We start from the raw sequence: 13,453 nt of genomic DNA, 5'->3' as shown, positions 1-13,453 counted from the left end.
TAGTAGGCCTGTCTTATTAGTTGTTTTTCGTTTTATTGTTATTTTTCATCATAAGGTTCGTAAATATTTTATGTGTTATGCATTTTAATTATAAGGGAGGAATGCTACTTTTTGCTTTTATTACTTTCTAGTTGTAGTGCGTAGATGTACATACACAAAAGTACCATTACAATGAAGTCTTTTTTGACAATTATTTTGCATTCACCTTCATTCGGTTTCTGAGTCCTGTATTTGTTTTTATTACACATTGATTCACTACCTGTTTGTGTGTAGGCGTGCATGGATGCGGTGGGGGAGATGCAGCACTGTAAGTAAGCCGACTGTGAAATAAATTATAGCTCGAAATTCGGATCAGAACTATGGGTCACGTTTCTCTTCAATAAAATCTTTCTTTGGCCTGTTTCTTTTGTATTCAACTGTGATAGTGCATCACTCTGTGTGTTTATGAGTGTCAGGTAAAAGGATTCTCACAGCACGACATGGGAATGTACAGCGGTATTCTCCAGTTTCCTGTTCTCTATTTCTTTGATTCTTTTCGCTTGTTCGTTGTGTATTTTCATGGGCTTCAATTGCAACAGTGCTTGATAAAATTTGCAAAGCAAACGCAGAAAACTGACGAAAAGGGTTAGAGGTGAGAAGTTTATCTCCATTTATTTCCCTTTGTTCTATGTAAAGTAGCTGCAATGACAAATTTCCCTCTTTCAGATTTTGATTGTGAGACCTTGCCGGCGTCTGCCCCTCCCTCTCCGCTGCATGGATTCAGGGAGGGTCCCAGTACATTTGCAAGTAAACTTATACTTAATTACAGTTTGTACTGGCACTAGAAAACCTCAAAACTTATGAAGAAGCTTTGCTCTTGCTTGTATCAAAAAGTTGGAAGGTTGTGCAACAAAAAATCATCTAAAGGTTTGTTCTGATTTGGAATATATTCATGTGTTCAGCAGACACTTTTTATCCAAAGCAACACATATTTTTGAGAAAGCAGGTCAACCGGTCCCTGGCACATTTGGGGCTAATGGTCTCGCTCAGGGGCCTAAAAGTGACATCTGGGATTTGATTGGTGACCCTCGTGACAGGCACTGCACACAAACTGGCTGAGTCACACATTGCCCCCTCAGGACTGACAGAGCCACGTATCCCACGCATTACACATCAGCTGGCTTGCTGCTTCAGGTTAGTCTTTGCCCAGTTGTAATGTTCAGAGGTCCAGCAGCAGCTGTGGGTTTTCGGTTGGTATGGTTTCGCTGAGCCTGAGTCTCTTCCTCCCCTTGCTGAGCCTCAGTCTCTTCCTTCACTTGCTGAGCCTCAGTCTCTTCCTCCCCTTGCTGGGCCTCAGTCTCTTCTTTCGCTTGCTGAGCCTCAGTCTCTTCCTCCGCTTGCTGGGCCTCAGTCTCTTCTTTCGCTTGCTGAGCCTCAGTCTCTTCCTTCACTTGCTGAGCCTCAGTCTCTTCCTCCCCTTGCTGGGCCTCAGTCTCTTCCTCCCCTTGCCGGGCCTCAGTCTCTTCTTTCGCTTGCTGAGCCTCAGTCTCTTCCTCCCCTTGCTGGGCCTCAGTGTCTTCCTTCACTTGCTGAGCCTCAGTCTCTCAGTCCCCTTGGCATCTCCACGGGCGCCCCACGCCCTTTCACAGACCTTGAGGGTGCCCATTTTCTCAGTTTTGTTTATCAATTTCCCTCTAAACTGGAAGCACCCAAATGAGCTCTTGCTGCCCTTGTGGCTCCCTGGAAGGGTCAACACAACCCATGCAAATCTCCCCAAAACGTCTCATTTAAGCAAAAAGTGTTTTTTCGCAAAGGCCCTGCAGGATCCCAGTAGTCACTGCTCGGCTCCTTCTGCTCCCGTTTGGCCAGAAGACATCTTCAGATGAGTTCCTGGTGTCTCCCTCTGTGGCTGGGTAAGTCGCAGTAGTTGGCTAATTGAAGTCTCTACTGTCTTGCCTTGAGTAAACCATTCCTGGTTAGTTGATTAAATGTATATTTCTGCATTTTCTAACCTGTGCACACAGGCTGCCTGCTTCAGCTTCAAGATGGCCACTGCAATGGTAACTATAAAGGTGCATGTATTGTCTTCAATTCTTTAGGGCAAGTATGTGTAGCACGATTTTTGCAACGTTAAGTACATGCATGTCATTGTCTAATTATTACGATATTCCAATTATAATGGCATCTGTGTACATTTTAAGAGAATTACATGGTGTGTTGTATATATTTTGTAGTTGACATTCTTTTAAAGGGAAAGGTTATTTTAAGCAGCTTATAAAAAAGGCACATTAGATAAAAATGAAGGAAAAGTAGCACCTGCAAAAAGGAGAGATAGAAAGGGTGGTGGGTCGTTGAGGGATGGGAAGAGAGCTGAGAAGCCCCATAGAGGAGCCCGTCTCACTGGCTGGACATCTTACCTACCCTGGCATGGTCCTCGTCTGCATCTTTCCCAGCAGAAGACCCCTGCCTTCAGTACACATTGGTTAGTGACTCCTGGCGGAACAAGGACTTCACCTCATCCACCCTTGCCAAGTACAAGTGCGACGACGGCCTCTCCAACAAGTGGCTGCGCTTTGTGGGGATCGCAGGTGACATCATAGTGCAGAGCAGCGTCCCGGAGAATCGCAGCGGCACCCAGTGCTCCATCTACATGAACTTCACTCATCCCGACATTGTGTATGAAACCCTGACAGGCAGTGCTTACTGCCGGTGGAAAGGAAATGCACATTATGTGCATTTCATTGGTGTTATGGAGACGGCCTGCTCAGGAGGCTTCTACGTCTACAAGCTGCCGAAGATACCCTGCTTACAGGGTCTGAACACTGGCATCTCTCTCAGTAAGTATCCATCGTTATGCCTCTCTGCTCCCGAACTTGGGTGGTCCGGATGATGCACTGAGGAGAGTTGCAGTGCAAATGAAGCGGCCAGTGATAGCGGAGCGGGGAAGCCAGTTAGCCTGCGTGTCACACGTCTCTCACACAGTGCACAGCTCGTGCTGGGGGGAGGACCCCTGTGGCCCCAACGCCACGTGCCTGACCTCCGGAGGCTGTGTTTGCAACAGTGGGTTCAACCGCCAGGACAACACCGATCCCACTCCGGAGTCCTACGGCTGTATAGGTGACCAGCTGCCGCCTCTCGCCTTTCCCCCTGCTTCCCTCTGCTGATTTTTTTTAAAGTGTCCCTAAATCTGTTTTGTCACTCACTATCCCAGAATGATCCATTGACATTTCATGGTTGTGTTGGGAATGAAAAAAGCCCAAATATTAATGGATCAGCCCAAAGTTCTCCCTCATTCCATGCCAATAAAAACATATTTTTAGTTTCTTAAACCAATGTGATGAAATAACCTTTTAAATGTTTGTGATATTTAAAGTATTATTCCCAGAGGCAAACATTTCAGGTCCAGAAAGTAAAAATCCAAACCAGGATTTTGTTTCAACCAACCAGTTGCGTACCCTGTGACTGTGACTCTTTATATTCAACTGGTTGGTTGAAACAAAATCCTGGTTTGGATTTTTTGCTGGTCTTGAAATGTCCGCCTCTGGTTATTCTAAGTAAATTTTCATTTCCAGGCTAAACAAAAACACTGAAGAGCAGTGACGGTGACGGTTTCATTTAGACAAAAGAGGATGTGAAAGTAAAACAAAACTTTCAGTTTTACAGTTTTTTTGGGGGGGGGGGGTAAAATCGATAAAATCGATAAAATTCCCTCACGCTCTCACACACACACACACACACACACACACACACACAGGGCAAAAGCAAGTGGGGCATCGTTTTTATTTGCATTCAGCAAAATTCAACACCGATTTTGACATTTGAAGTCTGTGTGATAAATGCACCTGTTCTTTAAAATGGCTGCTTATGGGCTGGCTACTGCCACCTTAAAAACACAGCAAGAATTAAAGGATTTGTATCTAAACAAGATACAGAACAGCTTGTCCCCGCATTTATTTTTAGCAGGCTAGACTATTGTAATGGTGTCTTCACCGGTCTTGGCAAAAAAAACAGTCAGACAGCTGCAGCTCATCCAGAATGATGCCGCCAGAGTCCTCACTGACACCAGGAGATACAGCATATCACGCCGGTCCTTAAGTCACCGCACTGGCTTCCTGTGCATCACAGGCTTGATTTTAAAATATTATTACTTGTGTGCAAAACACTAAAAGGTCTCGGCCCAAATATATTTCTGATTTACTTGAACATTATGAAGCATCCAGACCCCAGAGGCCATATGGGGAAGGTTTACTCAGCGTTCCCAGGAACGACCGAGCATGGTGAAGCAACTTTCACTGTCTGTGCTCCCCGTCTGTGGAACGAGCTTCCTGCAGACCTGACGTCTGCTAACACTGTCGGCTCATTATAATCAGGGCTTAAAACATTACTGTCTGCTGTGGCTGTTCAGTAATTAAATTAGTTTAGTCACTGTCACTGCAATATAACTTCTTTTCAATGAACTATTTGTTTGTTTGGTTTTTAGGGGGTCTTTTTACATTTAAATGTGATTTTAATGTCTTTTATTTAAATGTATCCTTCTGCCTTTGTAAAGCACTTTGAATTGCCTTGCATCTGAACTGAGCTGTATAGAGGTTCATAGACATCTCAATATAAACTCTGCAAATATCACTGCTACGACACTTGGACCTGTTATAAAGGCTGACTACCCCGGCGTGGTAGCTAACGCTAACCCTACTTACCCTGGCGTGGTAGCTAACGCTAACCCTACCTACCCCGGCTTGGTAGCTAACGCTAACCCTACCTACCCCGGCTTGGTAGCTAACGCTAACCCTACCTACCCCGGCTTGGTAGCTAACGCTAACCCTACCTACCCCGGCGTGGTAGCTAACGCTAACCCTACCTACCCCGGCTTGGTAGCTAACGCTAACCCTACCTACCCCGGCTTGGTAGCTAACGCTAACCCTACCTACCCCGGCTTGGTAGCTAACGCTAACCCTACCTACCCCGGCGTGGTCCTCTATGCATCAAGTGCTGACATGCTGTATCTGGGCCACTTCACGTTGTGTTTCCTGCAGACATCGACGAGTGTACCGAAGAGCCAGGTATCTGTGGCACCAACGCTATGTGTACGAACACCATCGGAAACTACACCTGCTCCTGTGAGACAGGCTTCCCCTCTACTGGAACGGTGTGGGATATTGGGACTGTATGCATTGGTATGTGTCTTGTATGTTCCCAAAATATTAAGTGATGGTTGAAGCTTCTGAAATGTGACGGCCATTAATCTCTCTCTCTCTCTCTCTCTCTCTCTCTCTCTCTCTCTCTCTCACACACACACACACACACACACACACATGCATGTGTGCCACCCAGACATGCAACAGAAAATTAATTCATTAATCGCTCAAGAGGTTAGTTGTTGGTCTTCAGATGGGAGATGTTGGGAAGGTACCACTATGAAAACATTCATAAAATAAGCACTATACCTATATTTGTTTTCTATAGTCCCAAAACGTGATGACCACTCTCAGCAATATCATGGAGGACTTGGAGAACAGCCCAGACCTGATTATCCCTGAAACAGTCAGTATCTAGAACCCAACCAACGGCTGCAGGATATAAGGAGATCATCAGAAATGTTTTATAGCATCCATTGCAATACCAGTTCAATGAGGTTGATCCACAAGGAAATGCTTTTCTCCTTTTCAGGTTGCCGTAAACATCCTGACGACACTGGTCAACTTTGCAGGCAGGCTAGTGAATATCACCGTGCAGGAAGGCGCTGTGGACATTGGCAGCCTTCTGCTGAAGATTTATGAAAAGTTCCTCTCGTTCTGCGTGGGAAACCCTCAAAGCAACTACACAGCGAGCGTGGTGGCGCCCCAGTTCGGTGGGCGAGCGGCTAATGGCCTTGCAGCTCTGCTTCTGAAGACGCTGTAGATCTCACGCAGAGTTGTTTGTGTTCTTTCTTTTGCTTTTCTTTAGAGATTTCCATGATGACCGTTGGACCTGGGTCAAGCTGGCGTCTGGGTGCAGCCCCTGTTCTAAGTGCCAGGAACAACACGATGAAAATCAATATTTCAAGTATAGCCGAGAAGAACAATGGTAAAAATCAAGGAGAGAGTCAATCACAGGGAATGATGACAGTGACGCGTGAGCTCTAAGGCCTTCTGTCCCGCAGGGTCGGCGGGGGCCGTGCTGATGTCAGTCAGCGGAATGGACAGACTCTTAAATGGCTCTTTCGCTACGAGTGGCACCAAGATCTACTCTGATGTCAGCATCGCCCTCGTCCCACGGGCGAACGCCAGCAGACTTCCTGAGTCTGTCAACTTCACATTTCAGCACAAGCAGGTGAAGACTGGGCATGTGGCTGAGAGGCTGACATGCTAGAGATCATGTACCATTCGGGTGAAAAGCCGCAGCCATGACAAAAATCACAGGAGCGTAACGCTAACCCTCCATCAGAGGTGCATGTGATTATAAAGCTATTTCCACAAGCTATTAGTGAGGAGGTCTGAGACTGTTGGTAGTACCTAGGTCTCATCGGCCCATGAGCCAGAAAACCCAGCAGAACCGGGTCGGGTCAGTATCTTGCTGGACACCTGAGGCTCTGCCTACACAGATCGCTTCCAGGTTTCTCTCTGAAGCTGACTCCGGTGCTGTCGCCTGCCTGTCTGCCCCAGGAGCCTCCTAAGGATGGCAGGCTGACCTGTGTCTACTGGGAGGACCGTGGGGGGGTGCAGCAGTGGTCCACAGAGGGCTGCGTGACGCTCAGCTCTGTCAGCAGCCACACTGCCTGCAGCTGCAGCCACCTCTCCACCTTTGCTGTCATCCTGCAGACAGGACAGGTTCAGGTGGGTGTCCCCGGTAGAGCGCGGGGGACGTGGGGCTCCCCTCTGAACGCTATCTCTGTTCTGTAAGGGGGGCGTAGATGAAGATGACCCTGTGCTGACCTGGCTGAGCCCGATCTGCATGGGTGTGGGCTTGGTCTTCCTGAGCCTTGCGGTTCTCAGCTTCCTCTTCTGCAGCTGGAACCCCAAGGTGAACAACACGGCGCGCCTTCACCTCAGCTTGAACCTCCTCCTGGCACACCTGCTCTTCTCGCTGGGCATAAACCGCACGCAGAACCGGGTGAGGACCCTCCCAGGCAGGCCTAGTCTGCCTTCCGTGCTTCAGTGGTGTGAGAGAGGGTCTGCAAGCTTCTCGGGGCCTCTGTGTGAATGATAATGCAGGAATCCTTATTCTCAGCTGTCAAACAGCCCTCCCTTTCTCAGTTGGCTTATCATATTATATAACTGTTATTTTGCACTGTTCTGTTATTCACTTTGTACAAAGGCTTCTGCCAGATGTAGATGAATATCTGAGGACCAGCCTACAGAAGGTCCTGTCCTTCAGTTACTTTAATTCCACATAGTGTTAGATGCTGACTCTGCTGCTGTTAACTCATACCCACCCTCTGTCATCCCCAGCTCGTGTGTGCTGTCATCGCTGGGCTGCTGCACTATGCCTTTGTGTCCAGCTTCGTATGGATGTTCCTGGAGGCACTGCAGCTCTTCCTATTGGTCAGGGGCCTAAACAAGGTGCAGGTCATCCAAAGGGAGGGGCTAAAGGCCCAGTACCTCCTGCTGATTGGCTACGGGACTCCCTTAATAGTGGTAGGCGTGTCAGCAGGATTATTTCCATCTGGATACGGTAGTGCGGATATGTGAGTATCTCTCTCATTTAGATGTTGCAAATAAAGTTTCATTGCATCCTCGCTACAACTCGCATAATTTGAATTTGCATCCTTTATGTTGGAAAAATTCCATGCAAAAATCCTTCAGAAACTAAGAGGCCTCATCACTCTCGTCTCAAAGCTGTTCTGCTTGGTGCCCTGATTGGAGAACGCTGACATTGATGCTTAGGACACGCTTTTCTCTTTAAGGTGCTGGCTGAGTAAGGAACACGGATTTTTATGGAGCTTTTTGGGTCCCATGTGCATGATAATCTGTGTATGTATTCTTACTGACAATTCTTCGCTCAGCGCTCACTTTAACACCCATAATTGAATTTCTGAATGGTACATATGGACACTGAGCAGGCCCGTCTTGTGATTCCATTGCAGATTAACTGTGTGTTGTTTGGAATCATGCTCTGGAATCTCCGTCTTACTTTGGCCAATATGAAGAGCAGTGTTTCCCAGGCCAAGGACACTAGGTGCGTATGCTTGTGTGTCTGACCCCAGGACCTCGCCACCGAGGACTGACTGCTGTGAGCGATGTTTACCAGGCCAAGGACACTAGGCGTGTATGCTTGTGTGTCTGACCCCAGGACCTCGCCACCGAGGACTGACTGCTGTGAGCGATGTTTACCAGGCCAAGGACACTAGGCGTGTATGCTTGTGTGTCTGACCCCAGGACCTCGCCACCGAGGACTGACTGCTGTGAGCGATGTTTACCAGGCCAAGGACACTAGGCGTGTATGCTTGTGTGTCTGACCCCAGGACCTCGCCACCGAGGACTGACTGCTGTGAGCGATGTTTACCAGGCCAAGGACACTAGGCGTGTATGCTTGTGTGTCTGACCCCAGGACCTCGCCACCGAGGACTGACTGCTGTGAGCGATGTTTCCCAGGCTAGGGACACTAGGCGTGTATGCTTGTGTGTCTGACCCCAGGACCTCGCCACAGAGGACTGACTACTGTGAGCGATGTTTACCAGGCCAAGGACACTAGGTGTGTATGCTTGTGTGTCTGACCCCAGGACCTCGCCACCGAGGACTGACTACTGTGAGCGATGTTTACCAGGCCAAGGACACTAGGCGTGTATGCTTGTGTGTCTGACCCCAGGACCTCGCCACCGAGGACTGACTACTGTAAACGATGTTTCCCAGACTAGGGACACTAGGTGCGTATGGTTGTGTGTCTGACCCCAGGACCTCGCCACCGAGGACTGACTGCTGTGAGCGATGTTTCCCAGGCTAGGGACACTAGGTGCGTATGCTTGTGTGTCTGACCCCAGGACCTCGCCACCGAGGACTGACTGCTGTGAGCGATGTTTCCCAGGCTAGGGACACTAGGTGCGTATGCTTGTGTGTCTGACCCCAGGACCTCGCCACCGAGGACTGACTGCTTTGTCTTGTTTCCCTTCCAGACTGATCATTTTCAAAATCCTCGCCCAGTGCATCATATTGGGCGCTTCCTGGCTACTGGGCTTTTGGAAGAATAGCCTCTTCGCACAGTACCTCTTTGTCATCCTCAGCTCGCAACAGGGAACCTTCATCTTCATCGTCCACTGTTTGTTCAACAGAGAGGTCGTTTTCCAGTCCATGTGGAGCTTTTGCTTTACAAATTAATATCTGAAATGCCATCCATCCATCCATCCATCCATCCATCCATCCATGAAATGATATGCTGAAAATCCTGAAATTATATAAACGAATTGGAAATCATTCAATTAAAAATTCTCATTCATATCATTGTGACAGATGACAACCTATCTGTGAATAATAATATTTCACTATGTGATGTGACACTGGGATTTTTATTCTCATGGGTACTGTTAGAATATGTCATAACATCAAGGAAAATAACATTTCATTTAATTCCGACCCATTTCATTTCATCATTCCATTTCATTTCTGGGTAACACTTTATATTAAGGTCTGCTCTTTAACAGTTAATTAACTACTATTTAACATTTAATACAAATGGTCACATATTGTTTATAAACACATACATGGTTTACAAATGTTTGTGACGTAAGTTAATGGGTTCTTAATAGTCTGCTTACGAATGGTTGCTTAATGTTTATAAGCACACACAGAAAATGTTTAAATGTTTGTAAGGCAGCTGACCGCGTTCTTAATAACATGGTATGAATGAAGGATGGATGGATACTTATTGTTTATAAGCACAATTACAAATGGTTTACAAATGTTTGTAAGGCAGGTTAATGGGTTCTTAATAGTCTGGGTAACACTCTTTATGAAGCCCTCTTTTGCAATGCATTAAAGATACCTTCGTAATGCATTATATTGCATTCATACAGTATTATAAACACGGCTTTAAATATTTATAGAAAAGCAAAACAAATTATGCACTTCATGCATCGTGAGTGCTCTATGAAGCTCTCATCTATAATGCACTTTGAATACCTTCATAATGCATAATAATGGTCAGCATAAGAATTAAGGATGCTTTATGCTGCATTATGAAGGTATGTGTAGTGCATTATGGATGATACCTTCATAAAACAGTCATAATGCATTGACACATGACTATGCCTTTTATAAATAAAGCCATGCATTTATGATACTTTACGAATGCATTATTATGCATTATGAAAGTATGTACAATGTAGAATAATGAAGTGTTACCCATTTCTTGACTTGCAGTCTTACAGTGTTTTAGAATGTTGGGAAGGTAGCAAGACATTTCACACCCAGCATCTTGGCTGCAGTTGCCCTGGTCAAGAATTAGGCCACATTTGACAGATGTGGTACCTGTTTCCTGTCTTGAACAGGTGCGTGAGGAGTATGTGAGGTGGTTTTCCCTTCTGTGTAGAGTGGGGTGGTCTACTCAGAGCCGACGCCCGTCGGTGTGCGAAGACACGCTTGATGAGGTAAGGAGACGGGACGCCGTGTTCAGGGGTGCATTTCCCAAAAGCACAGTCGCTAAAAACGTTAGCAACTTACATAGTTGGAACCGTGAAACTAAACAGTTCTAACTATGAAAGCTACTAATGGAAGCTTTTGGGAAACGTACCTCACAGCTGGATGATCAGACCCCCAAAGTATCATCTCACACATTCTAGCAGAAGGGAAGTGTCTCTTTGAAGGTTTCGCCCCCATAACATTACTGCTACACAAAGGCTGGAGAAATGGCTTCCCTCTCTCGCTGTTAGTCTGAATGTCTGTCCAAAAGAAGGACAGAAATAGCTCGTGTGAATCTTGCTCTTTTGTCCACTTCACATGGCACTTGTGTTGCTCTCTTCCCAAACCATGTTCGGCCTTTGCGGCGAAGAGGGCAGAACCATCCGAGGAATGAGGGGGGGGGGGGGGGGGGGGGAGACGGTGCCATCATCAAACACCAACGCGGCAGGCAGGAGGGACATGAACTTTGTGTTGCAGTGGGAAGATATTAGCTGCTCTGTACAGAGAGTCTCCACTGAAAAGAGGCTCTGTTCATCTGTGGGAAACTACAGCAATTATGATTAGACTGCTTAACCTGCTTATTTCTTTTAAAATATATACTTTTGGGGCTTTTCATGAGAGGGCTGACTTAAGGTATGTTAATAATACTGGTTATGACTTTGCATAATATTTAATATTTATTACTGAAATTGGATTGTATATGATCTGTCAGCTACTGCGAGTTTACTAGTGAATATCAGTCAAGGAGTGTGTTTTGTGAGCGACACAAAGTGATTAAATGCAATTTTTGAGCAAAATGTATCTGCTTCTGTTTAGCCTTGGGGCATGTAAATGGGAATGAGGGACCAAACGCACCAAGCTGAGGGAGCTATAGGGTATATGTGTATTAATAAATCGCTTTATTATTGAGCTGCAGTGTTTACCGCAGCTGGGGTATTAATTGTAAATTTCCTGAAGGTTCCCCCAAAACATCTTCACGCTACAGAATGAGATGCTGGAGCAGAATTAGTGCGTCTCCCCCACCAGGCCGACGTGTATCGAGCCGAAGTTTCCAGTCCAATCACAATGTGAAAATACAATTTCCATCCACCTTCCAGTGACTTGTTCTGGCTCCGCCGGAGAACACCCTGTACCGACCAGCGGTCTATCGCAGGGCACACACACTCACACTCACACTCACACAGATGATCATCCTGTACGAGTCTCCACAGGCTGCGGAATGAGGCGCAAAGCCAAACGGCAACAGAGACCGGCTCTTCACAAATAAAGTAATATTAATTCATATTAGCGTCAATACATAATTAACAGGAGCCTCCCTGGCCTCCTGGTGTTGCCCATGCTTCCCCTACCCCTTGTCCAGTCCCTTTCCTTTCATATTTCACTCCGTCTGCCTGCTTTTCATATTTTGAGTCACGGTGTCCAAGTGGCAACATGGCCTCGGATTATATAAGGGATCAAATCACATCCTGAACCTGTGATTCTGCGAATGGTGAGTCAGTGAGTCACCAAGGGGACACACTGAGTCTGAATTACAGTGAGATTGTGTGACCTTGTGTTTCTGAAGGCCCCAATCTCAGTGTCTGCTGCAGTGACATTTTAATGCAGGAAGCTGTTCTTTTGTGAAACTGTTTATTTCTGTCAGCTAAATCCTTACTGCTCAGTTGTCTCTCAGCATATACATCTCCAAGAGTGGCCTGTGCTGTGATTTTTAAATCAAAGCTTTTTTTTTTCCCCCCAATCAAATATTCATAACCTATAAGCGTTACAGTGATATACATAATATATGCTGATCAGTTCATACATCTTGCAGCTGTTCTGTAATGGCAGTCATGGAAGAAACATGCGTGGTTATTTATGAAAGATCACAAAGCAAACAGCAAACACCTAAAAAGAAAGTTGCTATGAGCTGAATTTGTTAAAGAAAAAAATCCTCCAGTGCTCTTATATTTGTTTGTTTTTTTATTCCGAATCTGTGGGAGAAAGAAAAGCTACTATAGATAACTATACTCCTTATGTCACTGTATGACACAGGAAGAATAATTAGAGACGAACCTTTTCTGATGGCAAAATGTATCGCAGAACTATGTGTCTTATATTCATTCATGGTCATGATGTAATCAATATAGCCATTTTCCTAAAGTAAAGAATAAATGAAAAATGTTCTGGGATACTTTAGATGAATATTTAAAGTGTTTTCACGTACGTCTTACCATTAACATATTTAGACAAACGAACACATGACTGGTAGTATTTTTTCCTCTTGTGGGGGGGGTTGCGTTCTTTCTTACACCTCAAAAGAAAAAAAAAACAACAAAAAAAAAACAGTGTACCAGGAAGTGAGGATGATGAAACACTGTGGTGACTCAGTGCCCAGCTGAAATTGTGTCGGGCTTGTAGAAATGAGGGTGCATTCCAGATAATGCGTGGAGAATTTCATGCTAAAACTATCAATTGGTCACTGTCGAGACAAGGCTGCCTCACCTGGGGTGATCCTGCTAACATGCTGCATCTTTGCCTTCCATAACTGAAAGTGTGTGACGGATCCTCACACCATCTCCTGTCAGAGCTTTTCTGGCCCAACAACACCAAGGTGCTGAATCTCGCTTACAGTCATTTGACTTTGCTCTCAGATCACGGCTCCTTCAATTTGACCGACCTGGAAGAATTGTGGCTGGACAATAATCAGATCTCTGAGATCCAGGACTTTGCCTTCCAGGGTTTCTCCATACCTTAGACGTCTCCTTTAATCAGCTGGGCTGTGAGAGCCCGTCATGTCAGAGCACTAGCTTCTTGGAAGCTTGTAGCACAGGGAATCAGATATAAATGCCTCCATTTCCATTTTACAAGGAAGCCTTACTTTAATTACCTTGATTTAAAAAAAAAAA

General features: G+C 45.8%; 1 protein-coding gene across 1 annotated transcript; it reads left to right on the top strand.

Annotated features, from left to right (window-relative positions):
* The first annotated feature begins 98 nt into the window (after positions 1 to 98).
* Positions 99 to 10,962, top strand: LOC111843233 (adhesion G protein-coupled receptor E3-like). Its single transcript, XM_072705221.1, has 18 exons — positions 99 to 1,892; positions 2,004 to 2,039; positions 2,433 to 2,816; positions 2,962 to 3,096; positions 5,013 to 5,153; positions 5,311 to 5,348; positions 5,443 to 5,520; positions 5,647 to 5,827; positions 5,923 to 6,042; positions 6,119 to 6,288; positions 6,621 to 6,791; positions 6,859 to 7,068; positions 7,407 to 7,642; positions 7,862 to 7,928; positions 8,042 to 8,133; positions 9,068 to 9,227; positions 10,439 to 10,537; positions 10,939 to 10,962. The coding sequence occupies exons 1-18, from the start codon at positions 1,862 to 1,864 to the stop codon at positions 10,960 to 10,962; spliced, it is 2,373 nt and encodes a 790-aa protein (XP_072561322.1). The 5' UTR covers positions 99 to 1,861.
* The last annotated feature ends 2,491 nt before the right edge of the window (positions 10,963 to 13,453 follow it).

This window comes from Paramormyrops kingsleyae, chromosome 22, assembly GCF_048594095.1.
Source record: "Paramormyrops kingsleyae isolate MSU_618 chromosome 22, PKINGS_0.4, whole genome shotgun sequence".
Lineage (NCBI taxonomy): Eukaryota > Metazoa > Chordata > Actinopteri > Osteoglossiformes > Mormyridae > Paramormyrops > Paramormyrops kingsleyae.
Note: the sequence above shows the minus strand (reverse complement) of the source record. Positions and strands in the feature narration are given on the sequence as shown.

Coding starts and splice junctions, on each gene's coding strand:
- LOC111843233 (XM_072705221.1), top strand. CDS start 1,862: ATGAGTTCCTGGTGTCTCCCTCTGTGGCTGG. Junction 5,828..5,922: donor CGTGGTGGCGCCCCAGTTCG/GTGGGCGAGCGG, acceptor GCTTTTCTTTAG/AGATTTCCATGATGACCGTT. Junction 9,228..10,438: donor ACTGTTTGTTCAACAGAGAG/GTCGTTTTCCAG, acceptor TGTCTTGAACAG/GTGCGTGAGGAGTATGTGAG.